The following is a 26968-nucleotide window of genomic DNA, read 5'->3' as shown; positions in this document are numbered from 1 at the left end:
ACCAGGTATTAGGGTTAATTATGTAGAACTCATGCTTCTCCCAGCTGATAGTACGTTCTCAGACCCCCATACATTGTTCCTGGGGTTCTGACCTTGACGTATACTCTCTATCATTGTACACATTATTGTAAAGCTCGCTTATGCGGTCACGATGGATACAGCTCGTGGTTCGTCTAGATATTGAAACATACCATCTTAGATATCATACATTAGTGTTTGAATTCATCTTGTCACTCACGTATTAGTGAAGTCTAAACATAAGGTCCTAAATGATAGCTTACGTTGCCTTGAACATTTATAGGGACAGCTAGTAAACGTGAAAACCGTAAATCCAACGATAAAAATCTATATACTTAGTCTTCGTCAATTTCGTCCGAAAGAAAATCGCCATTATATGAGTAAGATTGGAACTTCTCTCAAAAGAAACCCTCTCATTAACCGCAGATATCAGCAAGCCTCTATGGCGAATCCAAGGTAGCCTCGTTCCTCAGTTCCAGGATGTCTTCGAGTCCTTTCACTTGTCTTTTAACATACTCGAGTTTCTTTCCAACGTACTCGAGAACATACTCGAGTCGCTTTCCAGCGTTCTCGAGTCGCTTTCCAGCGTTCTCGAGTCGCTTTTCAACGTTCTCGAGAACATACTCGAATACCCTCGCCTCATTTTCAATGTCGAGTTCCTCCACATTATTTCTAATATCCTCGAGCTTTTCATGGTTGATAGACCTATCTCCCGATACCTTGCACCTCCAAACCTGCCACCACTGGGACTTCAATTGATAAAAACGTTCCTCGAGGTCTTCGATATTCTTTTTTGCTGCAGTCAAGCTATCTTCATAAGCCTCAAACGCAATTAGACCCGCATAGAGTAATCGGGTACGTAAGCTCATCTTTCTGAATAAAACAGACAGATATAATCTTCCATCCTCTTCATTTCCCTGTTGAGCCGACCCCCAAGCACTATGCAAAATCCGCTCAAGTGGCAAAGCGGCCTCCTCGCTGTCAAGGTCAAGCTTGCTTGCAATTATATGCACATAATCGACCCATTGGAGCTTCCATGCAAACCAATCTGTAATGTCTGCAACCTCTTCTATTCCATCCCCGTAAAAGACGCTTTTATTGCTTATCCGGATTGCAACTTCTAGGGAATAAAAGGTTGGTTTGCTTCCCATACCGAGTAAAAACCCAACGTTTTTCGTCTTACCCTCAGAAATTGCTATGTCTAGGGCCGATTGTTGTCTTTCGATGTATCCTCCCACTGTGCGAACGATCTCATGAATATTCACTTGTTCTGGTGCATGGGATAGTATAGTCTTCATCAGATGAGGAGTATTTCGCCTAGCAACAATGTGTAGCAAAGATCTGCTTTCCCATGTGCGGTGGATATCCAGACCATTCCTGAGTGCAACCTCAAGAAGATGTGGGGCGTTTGGCATGCGGCCTAGCTCTTTAGCCATGTGGAGGCTTGAAAAAATGACGCCGCGCTCAAGGAACGATAGAGCTGTTTTCTCCCAATTCTCTGCCGGCTTCTCATGAACGTTACACCACGCCACCTCATCCAATATAGACGATTCTGATGGTAACCACATATAACTTCGCCGGGGTTTGGCTCCCTTTTCAAATAGAAACTCGACCATCTCAGTGTTGTTAGATATAGCGGCTATAAGCAATAGCGATCCCCATCCGCGTCCTACTACTATCTCATCGGGATCGATGCCTGCGTCAATATAAGCCTCAAGAATGCTCCGGCGATTATTCAGAACAACGGCTTGTATTCGAGGCAACGTATGTATTGCGATTGTTGGGGCGTCCTCGGGGGTAGCAAGTCGGCATATATCCCCGGTGGGGCGGGGATTTCCGGACAATTGAGGGCAGAGAGAAATCCAAGACTTAACGTAATACTTAAGTTCTGTGGTTGCATGTTGAAATGCCGCCCAGGAATATCTCTCTCGTAGGAGCGCCTTAAGATCCTTGCAAGTGCTTGATAACTGGACGACGGATAAAGGGTCCAGATAATGAGTACACCGCCATAATATCTCGCGGGGGAGCGTTCCCAGCTGGCAGCTGACTTCATCCATGGTACCAGTCTATTTCATTGAAGGAATAAGCCAGGGAGAATGCATGAAGTTATACTTCCGGCAAAATGGAAATAGACTGGACATATAAAGAATGCTCAATAAGAAGAGCATAAGAGGGTAGTTATATGTACATTGAACTGCTCCGGGGTAAAATTTTGATATCATAGTTTATAGCGGAATATACCTTCGATAATCAGTTAACCGGACAAAGACAGCCTGAAGGCTGCATTAGAATATAGAACAGCGTGCAGCTGCGGATAATGCTGTTCACAGGCATATCATGAAACTGCCTCTCGTGTCAATCACACTTTCAAGGAATAAGCAAAGTTATAATGCCAGTGAAGAGGTCTTTTTACTTATCTGTTCAACTGCTCCTATCTCAATGTCGGCATTTGCCATGACAGCCCATTCATTCTCATAGCGGCGGCCGAAAGAAAAGCGCGGATCATGCATTACTCGCATTTAGCGGTATCTTTCGTATCTGACTATCTCCATGCTTGCCTCAAATTGTGGCGTTTCAGAAGACGTTTGCACAAGGAGCATTTACGCGCTGAAATGGTGCCCACGGGACACCAAGCAAGACTCACAAGGAATGCTCCGCGGGTAATCGACTATCCCTGGGGCGTAGTTGACGCCACATTACGCTTTCTTTATGACGGAGAGATCACCCGCAACAGCATCCATGGGAAGAACCGCAGAATTGCTAGCCTGGTTATAGTGCGTCGTTTTCAACTCTTGGTTATCTTAAAAACAGTACAGTTTCTGAGAATCTTGCTTTGATCGTAGGTAATCAAGATCCCAAAGAAACAATCGGTCGCTGGGCTAATCTCCTTGAGGAACATAGCAAAAGAGAGTTTTCTAACACAACGTTAAACTGGAATATTTGCGAAGCAGCTTCCAGGTTGGTTGGTACGTGGCGAGTTCCTTCCGGGAAGGGAAACTCAATCCTCGCTGTTTCATGATTTCCTGCAAGACACCCATGGTTCTCTACCAAGCCACAAGGGGAATCTGTCACCATAAAGTTCAGCCACAACATTGTTCTTTTTTAGCTATACCTTCCTCGTGGGGTATCGGTTTGGCCTATCAGTCCGACGATTGACACTAACAGGAACATCCGCCTCGGAGTAATAACGATCTGTGCGCATCAGTTGCGATCTGAGAGGCTGGAATTGAGTCCAAGTCAACTTTGCAAGATCATGAGCGTTCGAAATTCGTCACGATGCGCGCATTGTCAGACGTGATGTTGATTTCATCTGATGCTAACTACCGATAAAGTGATAAGGTATCTTATATATGGCCGGAATGCACGAAAGAAATCGCTGTTTTCACTAGAGATATTCTACAGACACATTGACAATTCTCTCAACTTCTCTCAAGTCCTACAGGGCTTTTGTCGGCTGACACACGGAGCAGAGTCATGGACTCTCTTTTCTCTCATAATGTCGCTATCAATCCGGGAGCAATTGCAATAGATGACGGAGCACACCAATGGTCATATTCAGACCTCGACCGTGAAGTCCAGCGTATCTCATCCCTTCTGAAGACCTTGGACCTACCTCCAGAGGAGCCAATTTGCATCTTGCAAGAGGCAGGCATCGAGACCATCATTGCGCAGCTAGCTGTCATCCGGGCGGGCCTGACATGTGTCCCTCTCGAGCCCTCTATCCCAAATAGTCGTTTGATGAACCTCCTGAGGGATGTCGGAACACAGTACATCCTATCCAACCATACACCGGACATCGACAATGACATGGTCATCATCCCAATCAGAGGAGAATACCACCCCCTCACAAAGCCAGTCAGACCGGAGACAGCTAGTGTTAAGCGCGTGCAACTGAAAGGACTACCAAATTGTGATTATCGAAGTCATATCCTGTATACTTCAGGGTCCAGTGGAAAGCCAAAAGCTGTCCAGGTCCCTGAGAGTGGCATCCTCCACCTCATGTTCAAAAGTCCAGCTACGCCTCTTCTGCCATCGGACCGTGTAAGCGTATTCAACAATCCGGGCTTTGATATGTCAATTTTTGAAATCTTCGTTGCTTTGATGTCAGGCTCCACGCTGGTCATGGTGCCGCGGCCGGTAATCACGGATCCGTTGGAAGCTAAGAGTTTCATTGCGCAAAAACATATCTCTGTTTCTTTCCTGACCACTTCGCTGTTTTCAATAATTGCACAAGCTTGCCCCTGTGCGTTCACTGGTATGAGACATGTCCTAACTGCTGGCGAAGTAGCCAATATGGCCAGCATGAAGGCTGTCCTCGAGTCACCCAATCCACCTCAGCATCTATGGAATACATATGGGCCTACTGAAATAACGATCGTGTCCACTATGCATTCGGTCACTTCCGAAGACCTCCACCACAACAGTATCAGCATTGGCACGCCATTTGGGGATACAAGGCTTTTCCTTGCTGATGACAGCCTCAATATCATTACCGAGCCTGGAAGCATTGGCGAGATACTCCTAGGTGGGCCTGGCCTAACAGCAGGATATATTGGACGTCCCAAGGAAAATGAGGAGCGGTTTTTCGTCGATAGAGCAGGGTACCGGCTCTATAAAACAGGTGACTTTGCCAAGTGGCGTCCCGACAATCACACCTTGCTAGAGTTCGTCGGCCGTGTAGACCTGCAGGTCAAGCAGTGCGGTTTCCGCGTCGAACTTGGTGAGATCGAGCATTTATTCCTCAGTAGTGGACGGTTACTGGCCGCGACAGTGTGTCAAATTCAGCCAGAAACCGTCGAAGACGAACCCTTTCTCGTTGCGTTTCTCATTCCGGCTGTTACCAACATCATTCAAGCTACAGACATGCTGGAGTTCATCAAGCAGAAAGCACCGGCTTACGCTGTGCCGCGGGAGATTGCCTTCTGCCCACACTATCCCCTGACAGACCACGGAAAAGTCGATCGCAAGGCGTTAGCGAAGAAGTATGCTGCCCAATGCACCAAGATCCGGGACACTTACCCAACAGATGAAGACCCTACCAGCACAGTCAACATCCTCCGAGGGATTTGGACATCCGTGCTCGGCCAACAGCAAATTAACGACGAAGACAATTTCTTTTCCACTCTTCGAGGATCATCCCTTCAAGCGGCTGCTATGGTCTCCAGAACCAGGAGGCAATTTGGAAACAGCGTCTCCATGCGCACATTGTACGAAAACCCCCGATTAACAGACCTAGCCAACTTCATCAACAATTCCAATAAAAACAACAACACCGACGACCTCGACCGCTGGATGACAGATGCCCACACAGCCGACGATCTCCACGCCGTCCCCAACTGGCAAGCCGCCGAAGAGGGCCGCATCTTTCTCACAGGCGCAACAGGGTTCGTAGGCGCTCATTTCCTCAGCCGATGTCTTGAAATGCCCACAGTTAAAGAAGTCGTCTGCCTTGTGCGAGGCAAATCCGGCTCATCGGCCAGCGAAAGAGTACAAGCCGTGCTCGAGCGCTATAACCTCTGGGACAAAACATCCCATTGCATCCACAAACTCACCGTCCTCAACGGTGACATCACCATGAAACATCTCGGTCTAACCGAGGACATGTTCACCTGGTTGACCAATTGGGCTAGCGTGGTCTTCCACCTCGCCGCTAAAGTCAACTACCTCGAGCCATATGCCGCGCACTACGATGCTAATATCCTCGGAACCCGCCACGTCATGGAAGTAGCTACATCTGGTCGCCGCAAGGCGTTCATGTACATGTCCAGTATCGACATCTTCGGGCCAACAGGCCACGTCCTCGGCACTGAGAAGGTCCTTGAAGACGGCCCGCTGGAACCGCATCTTCAGGCACTGAAGTATGAGCTCGGCTATGCGGCTACGAAATGGGTCTCGGAGGTGATGGTGCGACGGTCACGCGAGCATGGTCTAGCAGCTATGATCTTCCGTCCGGGGTTTATTTTAGGTGATGTCGAGCAGGGGGGTGGGAATCTGGATGATTTCTTTGCTCGGTTCATCAGGGGATGTGTTCAGGTCGGTGCGTTTCCGCATCTGCACAATCAGCGAATGGAATATGTGTCTGTTGATTATGTGTGCGATGCGATGCTGCATATCGCTGCTAATAATGGCAATCTCGGCAAGACGTACAATCTGGTTTCTCCTGATGAGGCGGACTCTGTCGATCTGGAGAAGACGTATCGGATAGTCAATGAGGCAGGATACCCGGTTGGCCTGGTGGAATATTGGGACTGGGTGCATTTGTTGCAGGGAAGGACTGGTCCGGATAACCCGTTGGAGCCGTTGATGTCACTGTTGCAGGAGACAGTAATGGATGGGTTGTCATGGTTCGAGATGCATAAGAATACGACGCGTTATGATTGTTCCAATACGGTTGCGGCATTGAGCGATGCGCCGGGGATTAAATATGTCCCGTTTGATGTTGGAATGTTGACCAGGTCGCTGAACTTTTGGAGACAGAAGGGATGTCAGATCTGATTATATTTAGCTTTATTCTTTTCATCATTAGTTCCATTATTAGATGTATAGAGTACAACAATGTTCAATGTTCGTAAAGACTGGCACAACTTCAAATCGATTCATGATGTACGGACTAAAGATCAATGCAAAAAGCTATCATATCACCAATATCCATCCATACAATCTCCCAATACCCTCATATCACAGCCATATTCGTGATACCCTGACGTAATCACAACCGACTCGGAACAAAGTACGGGATGTTCTTCGACTCGTACAGATCCTTGTGGTCGGCCTTGATAATATCCGCGCCCTGGATACTCGTTAGCCCTGACAACATTGAAAATAGTCCGTGAGAGGAAATGGTGACTTACCTTCTCGCCGATCATGTACACCGAGTTCTGGATCCGACAGTCCGGAATCACAGGGATGATAGACGCATCTGCGATGCGGAGGTTGCGCACTCCGTGCACGCGGAGCTTCGAGTCAACCACACCCTGATGGATACTCTTGGAGAGACGGGCAGTACCGCATGGGTCTGTCGTAATTTTAGTCAGTATCAAGGCCCAATGAAAATAGAGTACTGTGGAGACTTACGGAATCCAGTCTGGCTGCGATCCAAAACAGCGCGCTTCATCTCGTCATCGGACTGAAGAGGCATCTTCCATGGGTACTCTGACACGACGAGATCCTTGAAGCCGGCACCACCGGTCAAGAGGTCATAGGTCCATCTGACGCCCTCGCGCATGGCCAGAATATCGAGGTCATTGCCGAAGAAGTTGAGGTTGATGTTAGGCTGCACCAAGGGGTTCGAGCTGTTGAGCGTCACCTCACCCTCTGACAAGGGGCGCAGCAAATCGACAATCACAGTCATGTGGTTGCCCTCTTCCGGGACGGGATAGTGCCATTGGAAGGCGGTGCTGAACATGCCGACGAAGTCGAGCTCGAAGTGTGGCTGTCCTGCTGGTCCGAAGGGGTCCAGTCCGCCATTGGCGGCCTTGGCTTCGCGGTAGGCGGGGTACTTCTCAAGACGCTGGTCAATGCGTGGGAAGCCGACTAGTTCCAGGAGTCCGGAGCTGATGGGACCTGTCTTGTCTTTCTTGTACTGGGCAATGGCTGCGTTGTTGGTGGGGCCGGGACGGAGGATGTGGTCTTCCAGACCGTAGCCGTCTTTGAGGCGGAGAACGAAGGGCACGATGGGGTGGTCGAGAAGATGTTGGCCAACGTGGGGAGATTCAACGATGGGAGTGATGTTGTGTTTGGCTAGCTCTGCGGCTGGGCCGATTCCACTCAGCATCAGGAGCTTGGGGGTCTCGAACACACCCTGGGAGAGGATCACTTCCCGGCTGGCGTAGACGCTGATCTCGGTGTTGTAAGCTTCGCTGACGACGGTCACTCCGGAGCAGATGCGAGTGACGGGGTCGATGATCAACTGCTTTGAGTGGGCTCCGTAGAGGATTGTCACGTTCGGCTTGTCCTTGAGGTAGAGGAAGCTGCCCTGGCGCTGGCCATTGTAGATGGTGTCCACGCAGTGGGTGAGACCGCGCATCTCACCGGAGTAAATGTCCTCAGTCAGCTTCTCGCCCTTGGAGACCCACGCTTGGGTCAGTGCGTCACGGAAGGGCTGCATTTCCGGAACCAAGTCGGCATGGGCGATCTGAACGGGGCCTCCGGTGCCGATCTTGCTCAGCTCGGCCGGGTAAAGCTTCTCATCATCATGATAGGTTGCGCACTTGCGGAGATACTCGACACAGTTGTCCCAAGTCCAGTCGTGGCCACCAAAGGCTTCCCAGTCATCGAAGGTGGGCTTGGAGCCGGGAATCCAGGTGAAGTAATTGGCACAAGAACTTCCACCAAGAGCTTTGCCACGAGTGTTGGGCTTTTCGACACGCTCGTAGTCGTCGCGCTTGATCATGGTGGTCTTGTAGGCCCAGTCATACTTGCTTCCTCGGAGATTGAAGGCTTTGGAGGGAGTAGTGATTTCGTCGACCTGGTCAGGGTTGGGAATACCAGCTTCGACGACCAAGACACGGACGTTGGGGTTTTCAGCGAGGCGACCAGCTACTGCGTTGCCTGCCGTACCACCACCGACGATGATGAAATCGTATTCGTTGCCGTTGGATACCATTGCCATGATGATGGATGGGATTGAAAGATGAGATGATCTTTAGATGAAAGACTGTAGAAAAAAACAGTAGAGATGCGATGCGATGAGCTGTGATGATGATGATGGAAAGAGAGCATCACAACGCGATGCATCCATCGTATTTATATTCCATCATCTTCAATATTTTCATCGTTGAGATGATTTTTACGTCTGCCGACATCCGAGTCATCGCCGTATAGTCGAAAAACATGCAGCTTCGGTGCCTGAGAGGGCTTAGTGGATTCGGCAGCGCCCGGTGAGGGGAGGCCCACCGTTCTACTGAAGCTGTGATGGCATTGTAGATCCGATCTCCAAGGTCTAGACGTTGGATCGTGTTTTGCTTGATCGATTTTTTTTTTTCTTACCCCTCATGCGGGGGACACCCCAATGCCAATTGAGCATGGACATTTCTATCGTGAGGGTAAAGTAGCAGACCCTGACCGGCAATGCGGCATCCACGGAACCCAGCTGTCAAAGGTGTCAATTGGCATCACCACGCCATTTTCATCCCATCCATGGTTATGCAGTGTCAATTATTCAAATGACAACTCCCAGACTGTAACCCACTGCGGTCCTCAAACCATGACGACAGCATTGGAGAACAAGAGGGGGAAACAAGCCTCTGAGGGGAAAGCAAAACACGCGCGAGGGGGAATCTCGGCTACCGGTCGGCAATGGCTCGGACCGACGTTCGGCATTGGCTCGACCACCACCAGCTGCAAAAAATACTCCTCAGTCTGGCCGGAAATCAATTCCTTGTCTATAGTTCCCCTCACCATCGTATGCACCTGGATACTGCTCGTCTGGCATTGAATTGGAGAATTGACTCATTTGAGACATAGAAGAGGTCTAAGTTGGCTGATTCGCCATGGACGTCACAATCTGCGGCTGCTGGCAATATATATACGGGCTGCCCAGCAACTGCTGGACAGACAGATCAAAGCAGCCTTTTCTGAACACTCTTATACTGTGAACCCCAAGAACAGTTGATCGCTAAAACCTCTCTCAAGATGTCCAGACCAGTCTACACCCTGGCAGAAGGTCCCTCCCTCGATCCTACCCTCAATTCTATATTCTAACCCAGCCAGGCCAACCCATCCCTGACCCCTCCGTGAGCACCACCCTGCCTACCATTGGCGGCGGAGGCATCACAACCCTAGGAGACACCCTTCTCCTCGAGACTCTGGCTCACTTCAACCGTGAGCGTATCCCAGAAAGGTACCTTCCGTTCCTTCACCTTTTATTTCCCTATCCTAGCCCAAACTAAGCTAATCAACCGTTCCTCTGCAGAGTCGTCCACGCGAAAGCAGCTGGCGCATGGGGGGAATTCGAAGTGACGAACGACATATCGTCCCTAACCTCCGCTAAGTTCCTCAACAGCGTCGGGAAGAAAACTCCCGTTTTGTTTCGTCTCAGCACGACGGGTGGTGAAAAGGGTAGTGCGGATACTGTGCGAGATGTGCGTGGATTCTCGGTCAAGTTCTTCACCGAAGAGGGGAACCATGATATTGTGGGAAATCACATTGTAAGTATACGTACCTTGTTATGTTATGGGAAGAAGGGATCATAAGAGATGTGTGTGTTTGTGTGCTAAGTGATGACAACAGCCCGTCTTCTTCGTCCGGGACCCTATCCGCTTCCCTTCTCTGAACAGAAGCCACAAGCGCCATCCTGCCACAAATCGTCCGGATTGGACTATGGTATGTCCTTTACCCTCTGTTCACACATCTGCTCCCTATCCACCACCCAAGAACTAACCATTCCACCTTCCGGGGTACCACAGTTCTGGGACTTCCACGCCAACCAACCCGAAAGCGTCCACGCATTGCTCCATCTCTTCGGCTCGCGAGGCATTCCAGGCTCCATCCGATCCGTCACTGGCTTTGGCGTACACACCTTCAAGCTCGTATCCCCCGACGGCACTTTCCATTACTGCAAATTCCATTTCCGGCCTGAGCTCGAGGGGAAATATTTCTCTGTACAAGAAGCCGCCCGGATGGCTGGGGTGGATGCTGATTTCCACAACTTGGATCTGTGGGATGCCATTGCACGGGGGCAGTATCCTGTTTGGAAGCTGTATGTGCAGGTTATGGAGCCTGAGAGGGCAGAGGAATTCGGACGGGGATTGTTTGATATTACGAAGATCTGGTCGCATAAGGAGTTCCCGCTCATTGAAGTGGGCAAGATGACCTTGAATAAGAATGTAAGTTATATCTGTTTGCTAATTCTGGGCGGAGCTTCGGGGAGGGGTGGAATGCCGTATGCTAATGTGGGAATAGCCCGGGAATTACTTCGCCGAGATCAAACAGGCGGCGTTCTCGCCATCGAACATGGTCCCTGGGATTGCTGGCACGCCTGACCCAAGTAAGTTTGCATTGCGTACTTACTGATATGCTTTTTCCTTGATTCTGTTTTTGTTTTCGTTGGTCATGTCTCCCTTGGCTCGAGCATACCTATCTGCGGATTTGTGTAACATGCATTGATATCCCTGGCTTTATGTAGTGTTACAAGCCCGCATGTTCGCCTACCCCGATGCTCAGCGCTACCGCCTTGGGGTCAATTACACCCAGCTTCCGCCTAACCGCGCTGTTTGTCCTGTCTACGCGCCCTATGAGAGGGATGGCTTCGCCACAGTGACGAAGAATTATGGCGGTGACCCAAACTATGTGCGCAGCTCGCTTTCTCCCGGTGTTGCGAGTCGCAGCAACGCCCAGGTACGACACAATGAGCGGATTCTGTCGTTCGCGTTAGGCCAGAATGAGATATCAGTTGACGAGGAAGACTTCGTTCAGCCACGAGACCTCTGGAATAGGGTCTTTGATGAGACGGAAAGGCGAAAGTGGATTGCGAATGTTGCTGAGACGCTGGCTGAGGTTCCCGAGCCGCTCAAGGAGGCCGTGGTGAATATGTTTGGGAGAGTCGATGGTCGCTTGAGAGAGATGTTAGGAACAAAGGTCAGGGATTATTCGCGGCTGTAGTGGTAGAGCGGCTGTGATGTTTATGAATGTCTGGGTTGCTAACAGCTCAAGGGCAAAGGAAGTTGTATGTTCGATGGCTATCTATTCCTATTTCAAAACCTTGTTAGCGTCCCAATTTGAAAGCTGATAAGTAAGGATCCAGGTCCAAGGCCAACTGCAGTAGCATTGCACGTGGAGATTTGCCTCTGGTCTGTGAGGTTAGCCACGGTTTCTCGGGAAAGGGTTTCCGTTGATCTCCGTTCTTCAGTCACCCTGAATACCCTAGAAGAGCTTTGTTCGCGTCCTACGTGGTTAGCTGCTCGACAAAGCCGAATCTCTGGCATGGGATGACTGGGAAGTCTCCAAGTCAAGGGAAAGAAATTTACTCTGGAGCTTGCTTGTTACTCAGCAGTGAGTGTCCGTGAGCACACCACGTGGTCTGATGGATTTCCTGATTGCATATTTTCTGGCCTGATGACCCCCAAGGGACGGTACGGTAAGCGCCCAAATGACAACAATGTGCTCGAAGCCTCCAACAGGACTGCGGGGCAAGCTCAAGTGACAGGTCCGACGGCCAGATCCGCAGCTCCGTCGTTGCAGAACTCATATGTGCTCGGTTGGTGACCTAGGGGACAATTATGGAGGTGATAAGCGAGGTGGGACTGGAGATGTTGGAGACGAGGATAGCCGACGTGATCATCGCGCCGGGTCCGAAATTTGCCGGATTTGGCATTTCTGGCAGGATTGCAGACAATTATCTGTGCGTTAGCATTATGGTGCCCAATTTGGTGGAGGAACGCAAGGAACTGTCTTGTAGATGCTGAGGTGAAGCTGCTGCGGATAGTGCGTTTGACCGTTTGGCAGTCGCGGAGTCGATCGACGTTGAATTGGGGTTAGCAGATGTATGAGATATCCGGATTCAAGTGGAAAGGATGTGCAGCTCTCAGAGCCAAGATCTCGGGTACGAAGGTTTAATCGATTAAACAATACAAGGGAAAGACAAGACTTATTTGGAGAAGGTGAGGCAGGCGGAACCCTTCATGACGGGCAGGTCCCACGACTACAACTAGTGGCATTGCGAACCATGGGTCCAGGGCCTTGAAGTTCCACTGATGACACGGCAGTTGCACAACGGTCAACCAGCTGTAGAAAATCTCTGAATCAGACGGGATTCCTCCTGTTTTATGATGTTGAAGTCTCTCTAGTTCTATATTGGCGAAACAGCCCTTGGAAGAAGTCATGTAATATCCATGTTATGCACACTGAAGCACAGATCCGATCAAACAGCTTCCACCATAAAATTGCTTGAAACCCCCCATGCCGGATAGGCGTGGACAAGACGTGTAGCCAGAGCAAGACCCTGGTATCGTGTAAACATTTAAGGTTGGAATATGACAGCTCATGAGAGGCCAGCAGATACAATTAGGGCCAAAGTGCTAGCTCATTCGGATCGGAAATTCAACTAGCTACATAATCACGCAATCAATCGTGCAATTGGAGGCGAGCGGAATAATGGCGCAGGTTCGATTAAGCGAGCTCCCTAGTACGATACCAACCGAGTAGCCAGTGCGCCACCTCCGGCTATTAGCGATGGGGTGTCTATGGTTCGGAGTCTAATCAATTAGGCTCATGCGTTTTAGCATAGCATGGTCTTCACCGCAAAAGACCCTCGTCGATGGAGAGAGAATCGTTTCTCAAAGTGGTTACGAGCCAGAAAAATAGCTGAGTAGAGCTGAATAGCATCCTGGATTGCTGGAAAGAGAAGAAAAACGCCGGGACTGTGTCGGAAAGCAGTCGTGGTTCCCTCGGTCAACTCTCGTTTTCTTCGCAACATAAAAGGCTACCCGTGGAACCCTGGAATGGAGGATCATAAACGCGCCTATACATAAAAAAATACGTACGTGGCTCTGCCCTTCAACTACAAATGTTGGTTGAACTCCTTCTTTTCCACGTGCCACAACTTCCCGGTAATAACGACGCATCATGTGGAATATCCGGGATTACGGATACTATTTCCACCAGAGGAATTTGTGGGACGAACAGTGTGACCTTGGATCGCTTTGGCTTGGTGAGACATAGCTCTCTCACGTACATATATAGCCCATTGCTAACTAGATAGCGGCTACGGAAGCACATGGAACGCAATCGTGGTACCGGTAGACCCCAATCTCTTCCAAGCTTTATGCTTCTCCAGCCATATACTCCTTGACCACTGCGTCAGAAACTCGAGCACACGGTCCTTACACATACCAGATGCTGCCCGAAAGAAGATGATCATTGTGAGCCGGACTCATGGGACCAGTTGTAGTTTACACCTGGATCTGGTAGGGCCCAACGCAATGGCGCTGGAGGTACAAAATGCATCCGGGACCGGACCGTCCACTGGACCCAGATCTCATTACCCAATAGGGTAATACTATTCGGCCAATAAGAGCTCCAGTGGATGGCTTTTAGGACTAGTTCGAGTTGTGAGTGTTGACTGGCGCGAACTTTTGAAGCCCCTCTCTAAGGCTGCAAAGGGACCCCCTCCCCGTCAGCTTGATCGTGAGACCCCAACAGCTGCATGTAATCTGATATTTTCGACCTTGAAATTCCCCAATATCAGACGATCTGCCGGCCAAGAAAGTCTAGTAAGTGCCCATCCCGCACTAACCTTGGTCATCAAGCGCGTCCACATACCCGGGGGATGGCTGTCAGCCATATCTGAGCCCGGCCACCCAAGCCACGACTGTGTCCACTACGGGAAAAGAGGGCAGGAGAGCATGCAGAAGTACCTTAGGTTATCCTAATCATGCTTACTTCCGTTTCAGATGTACAGGGATTCGGGCAGCACCCGATCCCCGGTCCACGAGAGATGGGCACGTAGTGTCGTTCACTGCTGTTGAATCCAGATCAAACCACGTCACTCCGTGCATTCGCCAATCCCGCCTCTACCCCCTTGTCAAAGCCTCAAGCCAACTCCCAGTCACCTAAAATCCTCGATTATGCCGGGAAAGCGATCTTCAGCAGCGTCCTCCTAGATTTATCTGGCTCTTACAGCCACCTGTTATCAGCTCCACACGGCATGACCTACCCATCGACAGCAGCAACATGAGCGAAGACCAAGACTCGGATTCAGCAACAACTGAGTACCAGTTTGTTTTTGGTACAGACCAACCAGGCGCCCGCAGCCATGCGATGCGACAGTTCTGGAGAAGGAGGCACCAAGCCCTCCAAAATTCCCCTCAAACTATTCGACCTCAGCTTAGAACACTGCTCCCGAAGGATTATAGCTCAGAGAGCAGAGGATACCAGCAGGACGTGTCCCCAGGTCAGACCCCTGATCCACAAGCGGAGGAAGGTCAACCAGGCTCTGCCTACGCGAGGATTTCAGATTCAGACGTCAGTCATGCGCAGCAGTCCTCGATCATTCAAGGACCTGGCCCGAAGTTCCCAATAGATCTGTCGGCTAAAGACCAAGAGATCTTTTCGTCATGTGAGTAGAATGCCGGGAGGAAAAAACGATGCTCTCCAGGCAGCTGATGTCAAGATCTATTCAGGGCTCGATTTACATGCTAGTTTTGGCCCCGGCTTGTCACAGAGTACCGGGTTTGACCCCGTACGTGATGTCTGGTTGCCTTTGGATCTGTCGAACAGTGCCTCGTTCTGCGCTCTAATGGCTCATGCGGCAGCTCATGCAGCCCACCGTCAAGGCCAGACAAGGTCGATAGGATCGGAAAAGTTTAGAACCCTGGCTGTGGGCATCATTGCAAAATGGCTGGCCGATGAAAGAAGATCGACACAGGATGACACGATCACGGCTATTGCACGTCTCTTGATGTTCGAGGTACGTATTTCCAAACCAGAGCCTGTATTGAAACACCCATGATTCTCACCAGAGTTTTACTATTCGCAATTCAGAAATATTGGGCCATCGATGATCAATGGCGTGCCCATAAAAATGGCCTTGTCAGCGTTATCAATGCAAGGGGTGGTGTAGAGAGTTTCCGGTCAAGTTGGCGTCTTCATATGGTGTTGTTCCTGTAAGTGCTCATAATGTTCATACTAATATCAATTGCCTTTGGGCGCTAATCAGAATTATGAGTACATAGGGCGTTCTCTCTGGCAGAGCCGTCAAGAAGTTCCTCCCCAGCGCATGGCTGGGAAATCTCAGAGTACTTTTTTCCCGCCACCGTTCATCCAGCAATCGAGCTTCGACTACATCAGGTTAACCCCAAGGCCTCCCAAGGGCTAAGCCCCTACCCTGATATCCATGAAACGATAACATTCCTGGCGAGTTCCTCAAACGTATCGCTAAACGCATCGCCCAATGTCCAAGATCGCACGCTCCTCTGCTTATTAATACTTGCTGTGATATTCCAAGAGTCACTCTACTCGTCGTCCCCGGAACTCGGTCGCTATTTCACCGACAAACTGGCAGTACTAAATGAAGCGCTGTCTAAGAGCAAGAATATATGGAAACGCTCCTCGCACGAGCTATATGAGTTTCTGATGGGGGATCATTTCGATCTTCTGCTCAGCCCCTCAGCTCGCAGTTTCATCACCAAGGTGGCCCAAAACCTGGTTTATTTGAATGAGGACGCACAGGCCGCTGTCGCAAAATGCCTTCTCAACAGAGTTCTGTGGCAGAGCCAAGATGTGAAGGCTGATACAAACTTCCAAAGTGATGGAACGCTCTAGCAATAAGCCGAGTGAGAAGCTTCTCCATGATCCTGGATGGAAGACGATCGAGCGGCTCCAAGCCGAGTGTGATGTCTGTATTGTATAGTATAGACAAGAACCACTGCACTAGCGCCTGCAGTTGCTAGCAGACAATTTCTCCTCATTAGCATTACTTCAACCCGTACTTAACTCTCCATCAGGTAAGGTCGTCAAAACTATGACCTTGTCATACACATCACTCAGGGAACACTAGGCCTCCAAAAATGAATATGCCCTACATATTACCAGTTTACGAGTTGAGCAATTGCATTTTTGCTTCTTATGGGCAATCATTGTAGCAAACCACTCCCTCACTCACGATATTCTGGTAAAATCAAAAGCTAAATTTACCCCATCATAGGCGAGACCGCCACATCCTCACACCCCCTATTCTATGCACAATGACATCAATTAATTGAAAATTACTGAATACTTATCATAACTTTCAATCTTGACTCCGAGTCTCGGGTCAAGATGATCTCTGTAAATGCTTGTCTGCATGTCTCCGCCGAACCGCTCTATTCCAATCATGGGCGAATATAGGTGCCAAGAAACCCAGTCTCGCATACCGATGCATGTAAGGAGTGGGAAGCATGCAGGAACCCAAGATACCAGTGTTACATGGTTAGATTTGTATTTAATCGAGTTTAGTACATAGTAACCGCGCGATAAAATTTGTGATCTTCGTGATTGATATGACTAAGATAGTCGCTCACAACATGTTCCCTCGCATCTAATTCCAAAAATACAAGGCGTACATGTACCTTTGCATGCAAAATTCAAGTTCTATTTTGTAGTCCGTCCCCCCTAACTAGAAAGTTTAATCCCGATCTACTCACTGTAAGGATCGGAATAGATTCCCGAGCTTACCCCGACTGCTCTCCGAGAATTTCCGAATTTGGTTCCGCGTCCGTCTCCGTATCCGACACTAAAACGCGCATTTTCTGTTTCTGGCACGGATTGAAATGATGGTGGGTGAGTAATATATCTAGTGTAGTTTATATATATTATACTAGAACATCAATATAGAGCGAAATGAGGGCCAATTTTTGAGTGAGACGGTGGGGGTGGAGGGGAGTTAATGGTAGTAGGGAAGCGGGGCTTTTTTTAGGGGGATGTTGAGTTCTGCTTCTATTTGGGGAGAAATAGACGATATCTAATAAGGAGGTGTTTGATGATAAGAGAACTAATTCACTAATATCATTGAACGAAACAAGGCTCAATAAGAATCCACATTAGACGACTATTTGGCTTGTTTTGGGTATAATCACAGATTGATTCGTCTTGAACAGAATCTTCACAGTACATATCGCAAGTACAAAAATGCTAGAATTTATCCGTACTCAACAGATATCTCCAGTCTAGCTCGAATATCATTCAGGCTTTTCCTTCGCGGGCCCTGCATAGTGAAGAATACTGAACGCAAAGTTCGGATGGTCGCTTAGTAGCGTGCAAAAGCTGCCACTGCATCTGAGATTCTCAATGTGATAAGCTGCGAAATGCGCAAAATACTAAAGCAACGGGTTGCTCTCCTTGAACTTGGAAAGAGCCAGCCGAACAGCTGGAATAAAAGCCATTGACATATGTATCCAGCTGTCTCCCATCCCAGCCATGGTTTTCTTCATATGTTTGACTGCAAGGCTTCCTAATTCCGGAATATTGTATTTGTCGCAAAACAAGTAGAGGTGGATATCGTTGAGAATTGAAGCAGCTACTTTGCATTCGGCGGATTCGTCGTGGTTGGCTGCGCATTTGATATCACTTTTCTGAAGGTCGTTTCTATCGGGGTATTCCCTTGTATATGCCCATCCGACGAGAGCAGAGAGTGTTCTGGCCTGTGTGTCTATGCAGACATAAGTGGATGTTGCTTTCTCTATATAGGACTGGTAAAGAGAAAAGCACTTGGATTTGAGAAGTCCCGTGTGAATTTTGAATTGTATCTCAGAATCTTTTGTGCTGAGAATGATCATTCTGGTTTGAAGGAAGTCCGTAAAAGGGCCCTCCGAGTAGGCTAATATCGGGAACAAATGTCAGTGATTCCGCTGAAGCAACGTGCCAGACTCCTTCTCAGAGTCCACATGCCCGTCGGATGAGTACATTGACTAACCAGACATGTGTCTCTTATCGGCAACATCTTCAGCAAACGTTCCTTTACGTTTCTGTGTGGTATGTGGAGTTTGACTCATTGTGAAAGACACAATCGAATCCAATACTTGACTACTCTTTGAGAATGACGACGGAAGAGCAGGGAGGAAAGGGGAGAAGTAGAGATGAGAGTAGATGAGGAGCAGGATACAAAAAGTGAGAATTTCGTCTTCCACCATAACTTTTCTGCAGCCATTCACTGTCTCCTGTTCCTTGGGAGCTTTCCAAAGAGCGCTGTGTCGTGAAAGATATGCTTGCCAGTAACACTGCTGCGTAAATGGCACATTCTCACCTCTCATTCACTTTGTGCTCTAAGGATTCCGTGAGCATTGGCGCATTGGCTCATTGTACCTATACCAACGTCGAGCATAAGTTGCAGTTTCGGATTGCTTAATCCTCTATTAGTATGATAGTTATACCTCGTTCTGCTTTGTATAACCTTTCCCAAGGCATGGTATTCGCTTCATGCTTTAGTAGCAGGCAGCCTCGGTTGTACGAAAGCAAATCCATGCAAGTGAGGTCTCCTGGTTGGGTCCGGTGCTTGTGTCTCCCTACGTATGATGTCTATCTGAATCAACACTTCTAAATGATCATACTATTCGTCTGGCCTCTCCGGTTCTGGACCTCGCTTGTGAAGCGGACGCAGTTGTGTGGACATAACTGATGAATGAGTGTACAACTGACTCAGCAATGAACTGAAGACTACATAAGTGATCTATTGCCTCAGGCAGCAATAGGTATATGGCCTTGACCGAGTTTTTGTATTTTGCGTGGATCGCCTTCAACGTGCGGGTGCCTACTTGGGTCCCACAGTGTGAGCCGAGGTTCTTGGCAATTTCAATTCAGCGAGTCACAATCCCCTGCAGATTCACTATGCAAACAAGCATAATATCAAAGCTTGGCGATCAATGGCGCTGGAGTGTCAATCCGGAACGGTGCGCGGTTGAGGCGCATCTTTGGCATGCTGCAACCCTATCACGAATCTTAAATTTCCTACCCATCGGCTGTGCCGACATGACCATAAGCTTAAATTTTGCATTGCACTCGGCCGAGTCATAGGCAGCAAGCTACGTGGCCCTTGGACTTGCTGCAACCCGCTCGAATCGTCGAAATTGTCGGACGGTGATGTCATGGCATTATTCAGCATGGTGGGGTTGCATTAATTCACTTTTAAGCTCGTGTCGCAGCTCCGGGCAGGCTGGCGATTAGGAGCATCCTGGGTTCACTTGATATAAGTCAAAATCTTCAAAAATGGCCAATAATAAGGTTGACGTCACTAGATCCTCGGACTTGGACGAGGCAACGGGTATGTCAAGCCTTTCTGCAAGAGATCCGAGGACAGTATCATGACCATAACATTGGATAGGGGGACGGACGGAGGGAATGGTTCGGAAGGGAGCTATCATCGACAAGTCGGATCAGTTGTGCGCACTAGGTTGGTTGAGTCCCTTTGCCAGGGGTTGAATGTTTCTAATACAACTTCTGCCAGTCATGTGCGCCGAGCCACATTCCTGCTCAGCTGTTCACCATCACGGCGAGCAGGATACCGTGGTTTACGCCGCAAAGGGCCACGGTTCCATTGTCTTCGATGGGGGAAAGCAGCGCAAAGACCTCTCCCCGGGTGACTTTGCTATCATTCCTGCGTAAGTAGTAAGGCACTAACTAATATAAGTTCGTGAACTGACTCGGAGCCTACCTGTGTGCAGCTACACGGAACACCAGGAGATGAACCAATCAGATGAAGATGTTGAATGGGTGATCACCAGAGCAGGACGCAAGCCCATCACAGTCAACCTGCAAGGTTGGTCTAATACTTCTAGCTGAGGGCTGGACCTTACCCGTTGATGCACCGTGGGTGCTTTGTGTGTTAGTTGTATACATTAGCGGATGCTTTCACCTTTGCGTCTTCAGACCTTTGTAGCAATCCAGACATTCCTATACAACCTCATTGATGGGCCACTTCGCGCCTGGGATTGTTAAAAGCTTTTTACGTCTTGGTACTCCCAGATCATATGTAGCCCTTGATGAACAGAACGCAATAGGCATATAGAACAAAGCCTAGTACGTACCTGAAACTGTTGACGATGGACGAAACCTACCCTTACTGTCAAGTACTTGGGATATATCCCCAATTAATAAGGATGGTCCCAGTAACATACAACGCTATTCCCTGCCTTCGGGGAAAGCTCCGATGAACTGTTGCAGGAACTTGGGTAGTGAGGGCGAAGGGATTCCAATAGTCAGGTGACCCTAGAGGATTTTATCCATGTGGGATCCATTTCAGCACTTCCTCACCTTCCTATACTCTCATAATGCTACTGTTGCATTCTATATACTACATTCCTTTCTGCTTCATCAATACCACTACCAGCAGATGCAGATATTCAAGATATGTATACAAAACTTGCTTGTCTGCACAAAACAACTTCTTCAACCAAGCAGCGCGATCATGACATTCCCTGCTACAGCCACAAGCTCAAAGAAATCCAAACATCCCATAGCTTGGTCAGGTGGTCCAGATTACTACGAAGGCCCCTGTTCAATGCTCATCGTCTGCAAGATGCTTTTCAACCTGTTCCCCTTGTATACATCCTGGAACATCATGCGCCGTCGACCATCTTGTCAGGAAATGGAACTTTTGCCAAACCCCTCACTAGCCATGACACTATGCAAAGTGAGATGAGCCTTCTCAAATGGTCATATAAAGATCTCAAGTAGTTGGTATTGGTTGTTATGCGATATGGCTATCCTGGGCTGCGCTATGGTTAAACTTCGAATCTCTCACAAGCGAGAGGCTACGCCTGGTTTTTGATCATCGGCTTCATTCAACCCTGACCTCCCCACCACACTGAGTTGGCAGGCGATGGGATTGTTTCTACAAGCTTTACTGGATAGCTCTTCCTAAGCAACGGTGGGCTAAAAACAACACACGCCTATTTCGGTTACGCAAACGATAACTTATCTTGCAGAATGCCACAAGGAGCTACATCTTGATTCAAGTCTTGATGGAGGAATATCTACAACCGACATATGGCAGAGCATCTTCCATTGGTGGGAGCCTGGCCTGTCAGACGAAGTGTGACGATCACATCCTTCAAGTCAGGGACAACAGTCAGCGCAGACTTTATTCATCATTGTTACGATCCTTCCGGCGATTAAAGGGATTTCGTCCATTTCATTATGAGTGTAAATTCAACTACATTCAAGGAGCTCCTTTTACCCCTCGATTAAAGAGGGAGCAGCAAAGTCAATTTTGCCAAGACCATAAGCGCAGCCGTCCTCGGTTGCTGCTCAATTTGAGTGTGATTTTTACGACGCCCCCAATTACTGTCATATGCGTTTACTCCATGCAGGCCATAGTGTGGATATAAACTCCTGTCCGGCATGTCCGACAATACCTATGTCAGCTCGACACCACGCTTCTGCTTCGACAAGGCGATGGACGAAAGCCCTCACTCGGCCGTCGGATCTTCCGAGTACTGGATCCACTTTGTTAACGAAACGGTTTGCGGATAGTGATGGTATAGCGCATCCGTGCACGCAACGGCATTGGACCGTTGCTGTTTTCAATATCCAAGCGAACGGGCTAAGACGGCTGACAGGTGGGCTAAATGCGGACCAGCCCAATCATTCGCCACCTCAATAACGGCATAGATGGCCTTTGAAACACATTGACTCGTATTGAAGATCGCACCCTGTTGAGAGGAGTCGAGACCTGGGGCGCGGCACACCTCGGTAAGTGAGAATCGTGGCCCTCTTTTCGAGGCTTTCCCCACGCTGCCTGAACGTACGAAGCAGTAAATCTTCTGGCACATTTCAATTATTTACATTCGCAAAATGGCTTCAGCTCCCACTATCGTTCTGGTACCTGGCGCGTGGTGCACGCCAGTCGTCTATGATACTCTGCGTGCTACTCTAACCTCGCGTGGTTTACCCTCGACGGCCATCGCCCACCCCTCCATTGGTGCGGAGCCACCCTCGAAGACTCTGGCCGATGATGTTGCCCACTTGCGGTCTGAGTTAGTCTCATTGATCGACAAGGGGAAGGACATCATATTAGTGCTACATTCATACGGTGGAGTTGTCGGATCTGGGGCGGTAGAAGGGTTGGGCAGTGCAGAACGCGCGCAACAGGGAAAGCCTGGTGGAGTTATCATGGTAGTGTACATGAGCGCGTTTGCCATACCAAAGGGAAAGAGTCTGCTGGATATGCTGGGCGGCCGGTTCTTGCCGTTCATGAAGGCGGAGGTGAGTTCAACATCATCGCGAATTTGCAGCTTTGACCTTACATGATTCAGGGTGATTACGTGCACTGTCTCGAAGGAGCTGAATACGGTTTCCACGATATCCCACCTGTTGACAGGGAACTGTGGACATCCCGGTTGACACACACTTCTATTGCGGTATTCTCCGGTGCCTCGACCTTTGAGCCCTGGCATGTCACGCCGACCGCCTATATCATCTGCGAGGAAGATCGGGCACTTCCGCCGCCAATTCAGGAACAGATGGCAGAAATGCTGAGCACGAAGTGGATCTATCGGCTGAAAAGCTCCCATTCGCCGTACCTGAGCATGCCAGACAAGGTGGCGGATATTCTCGAGGAACTCGCGGGCAAGGTTTTGACTAGTGGTGCGGGAATCGCCGCAAATGTGTGAACTGCATAAACCTAGAATACTTTTTTCCCAAAATTATAAATAGGACGTAAAATCTGCCAGTCTCAGTTTCCAATCACAGAGCCACCATCTTAGACATAGAGAGCACAAGTCACACGGGTCAGTTGCCTGCACAATGCCTCTTCAACCTCATCAGCACTACCACGAACAACTCAGCCTCCGTGGGGCGCCAAGGCAAGGCTGCAGCAATGCTCGGGAAAATATAAATATAGCAAGATCCTCCGAAGTAATCCCCAAGACAGTTACTATCTGTCTGGAACCACATCATCCATAATCATCATGATGCCACCTACAACATCCCCTGTTCCTCACATCCACCTTCTCTGCATGGACGAACAGTTCATCCATGCCTTCCAATCCGTCATGTCGACGGCCACCACATCTCCCCAATTTCCCAAAATCACTTTTCACAACTGTTCCCTCTCCTACCTTCCCCCAAGCATTCAATTCGACGCCATCATCTCCCCCGCCAACTCCTACGGCCGGCTAGACGGTGGCTTCGACGACGCCATCTCACGTGCCTTTTCCCCAACGACAGACTACCTCGCGTTGACCCGGCACACGCAGGGGATTCTCTACCGCGACTATCGGGGCTATTTACCTCCGGGATCATGTACCCTCATCCCCATCCCGGAGGAGTTTGGCCCTCGTTCGAAGAATGTCTGGGGAACAAGGTATTTGGCGCTATGTCCGACCATGAGAGTGCCGCAAAATGTGCGCTGGGATCGGGAGATTGTGTATGAGTGTATCTGGAGCTTGTTGTGCGCTGTCGACAGACATAACTGGGACGTCGAGAGGAGAACAGATGGAGCAACGAGGATTGATAGCCTCTTGATGACCCCGTTTGCGACGGGGTGTGGGCTTGTCTCGCCTGAGAAGTGGGCCAGGCAGATGGTTCTGGCTCTGAATCATTATATCGATGCGGTGCAGAACCCAGAGAAGTGGTCTAATTTGGATCTGGGTCAGGCCATGGAGTATTCGAATGAGGTGGCGAGGACTTGGGAGTTATAGTCGGATATTGAGAGGTGTATATTTGACGCCCAAGGAGGCGATAAATGAAGAAGATGATGAAGATGCATTTGGCATGTGGAAATAAAATCTTCGCACTCCGTTGGGGGTGTATAGCTGGAGACAATAACTGGCAAGAGGAAGCCAGATAAAAACGATAATGAAACCGCTGAATTGGGTGTGTGGAGATGATGTGTTCAAGCTTCATCATTCATTGATGGCATATAATCAGAGATCCTCATCGGCAGGAGGAATCTAACAATAAGACTTGGTACAGACGAAGAAAAACTCGTCAGTCTGTGTGAATAAGGCGTTCACATTCACCTCTAGATGAAGTATATTTAAAAAAGTATCAAGGAGAAGAGGAATCATTGTGAGGATGATGAAGATGCACTGGGCCTGTGGGGATAAGATGTTCAGCCTGCTGTCGGAGCTGTAAAAGACATATCTGCTCAAATCAGTGGTCGATACTCTTTATCAGCGCGCCGATTGCGGTGGTCCTGTTTAATGGGAATCACCTTGACACTATGAAGGAGGTAACTTGGCATTCTCTGAATACGAGACTGTCTGGCAATGTCTTGGAAACAACATACTATTCAAAAGTACCTGGGGTCAACTCACTCAGATCACGAACAATGGTCTACTATGATATTCAATATGGGCTCTATTACCGGCAAGTTCCACTGTCGATACATGATCAACATGACCAGACCGAAACACATTACGCAGACTCAAAGTTCAACTACACGAGGAGGATTCGACTTCTAACGATATTTGAGAGCGTGGATATGCTTCTTCAGGGACACCAAGCACAGATGACTGCTGTCTCTCGGCTGTCGCCGGTTACATCTGTCTCAGTATTCCAGCTACCATTGCCCTGGGTCCCTCAAAACTCATCCAGGCTGAAGCCGACGGGATACTTCCATTAGGCACCCCAGAAACGGTGGTTAATTCCAATCCACTTACTTCATGCGACGACGAAGCTATCCCACCCGCTGTCCCCCCATCGTTTTTGGCAGCCCTCAAACTCCCTACTCCAGACCTAACAGAGCAAATTCCCTTTCCCATCCTGCCTATATCACGGCAACTCCCAAGACAATGTCCCCATAGCCAATCAACCCCAGTCTCTATTCATCACCTCGCATACCCCTGTCCTCAACAATAACCTTGCTCAATATACCCCTGTCGTTATATAAACCACCATGAAGATATTCCTCCCGGTTACACGACCATCCAACGTTGCCATCGCCAGCCAAAAAGCAGCCATCACCACCACCACTGCCGCCAACCATGCCTTGCACGCCCAGCCCCTTCAAAGCCCCAGTGCCCAACACCAACCCGGCTCTGGAAGCCGTGGCAGAGAAGCTTCGCGCCAGCGGCAGCAGAAGACTCCTCACCCCAGAAGGCATCGGGGCGCTCTCCACCTCGACGAAGAACATCATCGACAATCTATATATCAATGTCCGAAAGAACTGCTGGGCAGACGCCATCTGCGAAACCCCAGCAGGCCTCCGCTCTGGTCGAATGGACCCCACAGGTAGATGGCACCTTCGTAACCCTCACGTCGCCGCCTTCATCGACGACCTCTCCCACGCCATCCAACTCGGCGATATCTCCGACGTCGACTACTACCTGTCCCGCAGAATCGCCCTCAACACCTGCGACCGCGAGGGCAACTCCCTGCTCCACCTAGCACTAGTCTCCGGCCACTTGGACATCGCCCGTCTCCTCCTCGACAGAGGCGCCAGCCCCCTATACAGCTTTGACCCGGAAGTCCCTGAGCTCGACCAACTCTTCCAATGCCCCAGCCGCGTTGCGCCCCAGCTCAGTTCCATCCGCGTCGACATCCTCCGTCTGCTGCTCAGATACGGCGCCCCTATCCGCCGCTTCCCCACCCTCAACGTCCTCTTCGACTCCCCCGGATACGCCAACGAACTCCTCGGTCTGCTCCTCGATAGACATCCGGATATCCTCCACGAACGCTCCAAGTCAGGCCACACCATCCTCCACTCCGCCGCTGCGCTCGGCACGCCCGAGGCATGCGAGTTGCTGCTTACTCGCGCGCCGCACCTCCGCACCACATATACAGACTGGGATGTGACGCCGCTGCACATGGCCATTCTGGAGAAAAATGAGCTGACAGCCTGCTTCCTCATATCGGCGGATATGACCCTGCAGATGCGCCACGGGTACGACCGCACCGAGCTGTTCCTGGCGGCGTGTATGGGCCTGCGCCGCGTCGTGAAGTTGTTGTTGTCTTCTACGGCGTTCTTTGCGTACCCGCCGCAGAAGTGGGTTTCCGATGCGAAGGCTGCTGTCCGTGTGGCGCTGTATATGGGGAATACGGAGGTGGTGGATATGATTAGACGGAATTTGGGATTGTATGTGTTACCTTTTCACCCCCTTCATGGAAAAGTATATGATGTAATATTGACTGATATATGTTGTGTGTAGATCATGGCACTCCTGTCTGTCTCAGTTTCTTACCCGGCCCCGGCCTGTCCTGACCTCTACTAGCATTCGGGGGATTGAGACTAGGAGGTCGAGGAGTAGACGGGCTAGGAGTGTGAGGGGTGATACTACTCCTCATCAACAGTGTTCTGTTGAGGCTGGGAGTTCGGCTGCGTCGCTGAGTGGGAATGTGAATGTGCCTGCTCCTTCTCATCCCCTCGCTACTGTAACCAATCCGGGGACTGATAATCTTATGGACAGCGACGAGGGTGCGGTGGATGCTATGAGTCTGGATGCCCAGGTTGATCGGTTTCTGCAAAGTGTTGGTGGTAATGAATGTGGTAAGCTTGGGGTCATGGATACGGTAATGGAGAGCATTGAGGAGTCGTAAG

General features: G+C 49.6%; 10 protein-coding genes across 10 annotated transcripts; 7 read left to right on the top strand and 3 right to left on the bottom strand.

The window, feature by feature from the left end:
• Positions 1-458: 458 nt before the first annotated feature.
• Positions 459-2075, bottom strand: An03g05690 (uncharacterized protein; the record flags this gene model as incomplete). Its single annotated transcript, XM_059747147.1, has 1 exon — positions 459-2075. The coding sequence occupies one exon, from the start codon at positions 2073-2075 to the stop codon at positions 459-461; it is 1617 nt and encodes a 538-aa protein (XP_059600330.1).
• A 1417-nt stretch (positions 2076-3492) lies between these two features.
• Positions 3493-6513, top strand: An03g05680 (uncharacterized protein; the record flags this gene model as incomplete). Its single annotated transcript, XM_001390410.1, has 1 exon — positions 3493-6513. One exon carries the CDS (start codon positions 3493-3495, stop codon positions 6511-6513), a length of 3021 nt encoding a protein of 1006 aa, XP_001390447.1.
• Positions 6514-6727: 214 nt separating this feature from the next.
• Positions 6728-8629, bottom strand: An03g05670 (uncharacterized protein; the record flags this gene model as incomplete). Its single annotated transcript, XM_001390409.1, has 3 exons — positions 6728-6808; positions 6870-7033; positions 7093-8629. 3 exons carry the CDS (start codon positions 8627-8629, stop codon positions 6728-6730), a joined length of 1782 nt encoding a protein of 593 aa, XP_001390446.1.
• Positions 8630-9651: 1022 nt separating this feature from the next.
• Positions 9652-11619, top strand: An03g05660 (uncharacterized protein; the record flags this gene model as incomplete). The annotated part of the gene is made up of 7 exons (XM_001390408.3): positions 9652-9682; positions 9730-9859; positions 9932-10166; positions 10249-10341; positions 10425-10844; positions 10921-11005; positions 11144-11619. The coding sequence occupies 7 exons, from the start codon at positions 9652-9654 to the stop codon at positions 11617-11619; spliced, it is 1470 nt and encodes a 489-aa protein (XP_001390445.1).
• A 2318-nt stretch (positions 11620-13937) lies between these two features.
• Positions 13938-16278, top strand: An03g05650 (uncharacterized protein; the record flags this gene model as incomplete). Its single annotated transcript, XM_059747146.1, has 7 exons — positions 13938-14008; positions 14072-14368; positions 14409-14562; positions 14638-15026; positions 15082-15424; positions 15499-15587; positions 15690-16278. 7 exons carry the CDS (start codon positions 13938-13940, stop codon positions 16276-16278), a joined length of 1932 nt encoding a protein of 643 aa, XP_059600329.1.
• Positions 16279-17810: 1532 nt separating this feature from the next.
• Positions 17811-18485, bottom strand: An03g05640 (hypothetical protein; the record flags this gene model as incomplete). Its single annotated transcript, XM_059747145.1, has 2 exons — positions 17811-18142; positions 18407-18485. 2 exons carry the CDS (start codon positions 18483-18485, stop codon positions 17811-17813), a joined length of 411 nt encoding a protein of 136 aa, XP_059600328.1.
• Positions 18486-19695: 1210 nt separating this feature from the next.
• An03g05630 (uncharacterized protein) lies at positions 19696-20268 on the top strand (the record flags this gene model as incomplete). Its single annotated transcript, XM_059747144.1, has 4 exons — positions 19696-19750; positions 19811-19879; positions 19934-20087; positions 20151-20268. 4 exons carry the CDS (start codon positions 19696-19698, stop codon positions 20266-20268), a joined length of 396 nt encoding a protein of 131 aa, XP_059600327.1.
• Positions 20269-22281: 2013 nt separating this feature from the next.
• Positions 22282-23099, top strand: An03g05620 (uncharacterized protein; the record flags this gene model as incomplete). The annotated part of the gene is made up of 2 exons (XM_001390404.1): positions 22282-22692; positions 22743-23099. The coding sequence occupies 2 exons, from the start codon at positions 22282-22284 to the stop codon at positions 23097-23099; spliced, it is 768 nt and encodes a 255-aa protein (XP_001390441.1).
• A 297-nt stretch (positions 23100-23396) lies between these two features.
• An03g05610 (uncharacterized protein) lies at positions 23397-24128 on the top strand (the record flags this gene model as incomplete). Its single annotated transcript, XM_001390403.3, has 1 exon — positions 23397-24128. The coding sequence occupies one exon, from the start codon at positions 23397-23399 to the stop codon at positions 24126-24128; it is 732 nt and encodes a 243-aa protein (XP_001390440.3).
• A 1287-nt stretch (positions 24129-25415) lies between these two features.
• Positions 25416-26967, top strand: An03g05600 (uncharacterized protein; the record flags this gene model as incomplete). Its single annotated transcript, XM_001390402.1, has 2 exons — positions 25416-26506; positions 26580-26967. The coding sequence occupies 2 exons, from the start codon at positions 25416-25418 to the stop codon at positions 26965-26967; spliced, it is 1479 nt and encodes a 492-aa protein (XP_001390439.1).
• Position 26968: the final 1 nt, after the last annotated feature.

This window comes from Aspergillus niger (genome assembly GCF_000002855.4).
Source record: "Aspergillus niger supercontig An03".
Classification (NCBI taxonomy): domain Eukaryota; kingdom Fungi; phylum Ascomycota; class Eurotiomycetes; order Eurotiales; family Aspergillaceae; genus Aspergillus; species Aspergillus niger.
Note: the sequence above shows the minus strand (reverse complement) of the source record. Positions and strands in the feature narration are given on the sequence as shown.